The sequence below is a fragment of the Otolemur garnettii genome, unplaced genomic scaffold, assembly GCF_000181295.1.
Source record: "Otolemur garnettii isolate 467f Iridium unplaced genomic scaffold, OtoGar3 scaffold00043, whole genome shotgun sequence".
Lineage (NCBI taxonomy): Eukaryota > Metazoa > Chordata > Mammalia > Primates > Galagidae > Otolemur > Otolemur garnettii.
Genome location: NW_003852438.1, coordinates 11,042,401 through 11,043,533, shown reverse-complemented (window position 1 = coordinate 11,043,533; position 1,133 = coordinate 11,042,401). Strand labels below are relative to the sequence as shown.

The 1,133-nt window shown below is 49.6% G+C and overlaps 1 protein-coding gene across 2 annotated transcripts in view; it reads right to left on the bottom strand.

Moving 5' to 3' along the window:
* RBMS2 (RNA binding motif single stranded interacting protein 2) overlaps window positions 1-1,133 on the bottom strand; it is a 57,190-nt gene that overhangs the window by 3,703 nt on the left and 52,354 nt on the right. For both annotated transcript variants that reach the window (XM_023513694.1, XM_023513695.1), the window contains exon 11: window positions 762-848. In XM_023513694.1, coding sequence (XP_023369462.1) covers window positions 768-848 — 81 coding nt within the window. In that variant the 3' untranslated portion in view covers window positions 762-767. The remainder of the gene's footprint in view (window positions 1-761; window positions 849-1,133) is intronic.

Sequence of the window (1,133 nt, the reverse complement as noted above, 5' to 3'; positions counted from 1 at the left end):
AAGAAGAAGAAGCTCCAGTGAATGTCTCTTTGGGGTACAGAAAGAATGCACTGCAGTTAAATCAAAAAACTTGGCTCGGCGCCTGTAGGTCAAGCAGCTAAGGTACCAGCCACATACATTTAAGGTGGCAGGTTTGAACCCAGTCCGGCCCCATCAAACAACAATGACGGCTGCAACCAAAAAATAGCCAGGCATTGTGGTGGGCGCCTGTGGTCCCAGCTACTTGGGAGGTGAAGGCAGGAGAGTTGCTTGAGCCCAGGAGTTGGAGGTTGCTGTGAGCTGTGATGCCACAGCACTCAACCCAGGGGGACAGCTTGAGGCTCTGTCTCAAAAAAAAAAAAAACTAAATCAAAAAACTGTCTTTGCAAAAGAAAAAAAGAATTTTGATCTCTTTGAGAGCACCACATACACAAAGCAATGTTTCCCCAAGGTGCCATCAGCAATGGAGACATAGCAGAGGGCAGGAGGGTAGATGATATCTTTTTCCAGGCATAGGCCTATGAAAATTGAAGGCTAAGTGCTAGTCCTTGGCAGGGCTTACACATGGTCTGTATTCCTGGTTAACCCTGTGGAGTCTGAGAGTATCAATATCTCCAAGAATTCATTTCTATCCAACAAAAACAGGGAGGGGAGTCCTAAGGAAGGCTCAAGCCAGCCAGGATGAAGCAGGGGCAGGAAAAGCGTGAGAACCTGACTTCAGGCAGGGCTCAGCTGCTGTCTGCCCACCCAGTACCCTCCACCCCATAGCACATGCCTCTTACCCACTGTTACTTGTTGAACTGGAAAGGATAGACCCCATGGTCTGAGGGTGTATCCACTGCCACTTGACTCTGCTGGCCATTGTTCTCCTGTATCAAAGCCAAGGAGGAGGGTCATTTTGGCCATCTTTCTACTTGAGTCCCACTAAAGCAGCCTAGCAAAAGCCCACACAAAGTTGAGCTCACTCCCCAGCCTACTCACTCTCCTCACGCATGCGCAGAGCCAGCACACCAAGCCCCACTCCCCACACTCACAGCAGCCTGCCCTCCTCCCACACACATCAGCCAATCCAAACCAGCACCCTGTGTTGACCCTGGCTGCCAAATGGGAGGCAGGGTCTCATTCACTAACATACATTCTTTTTTTTTTTTTTT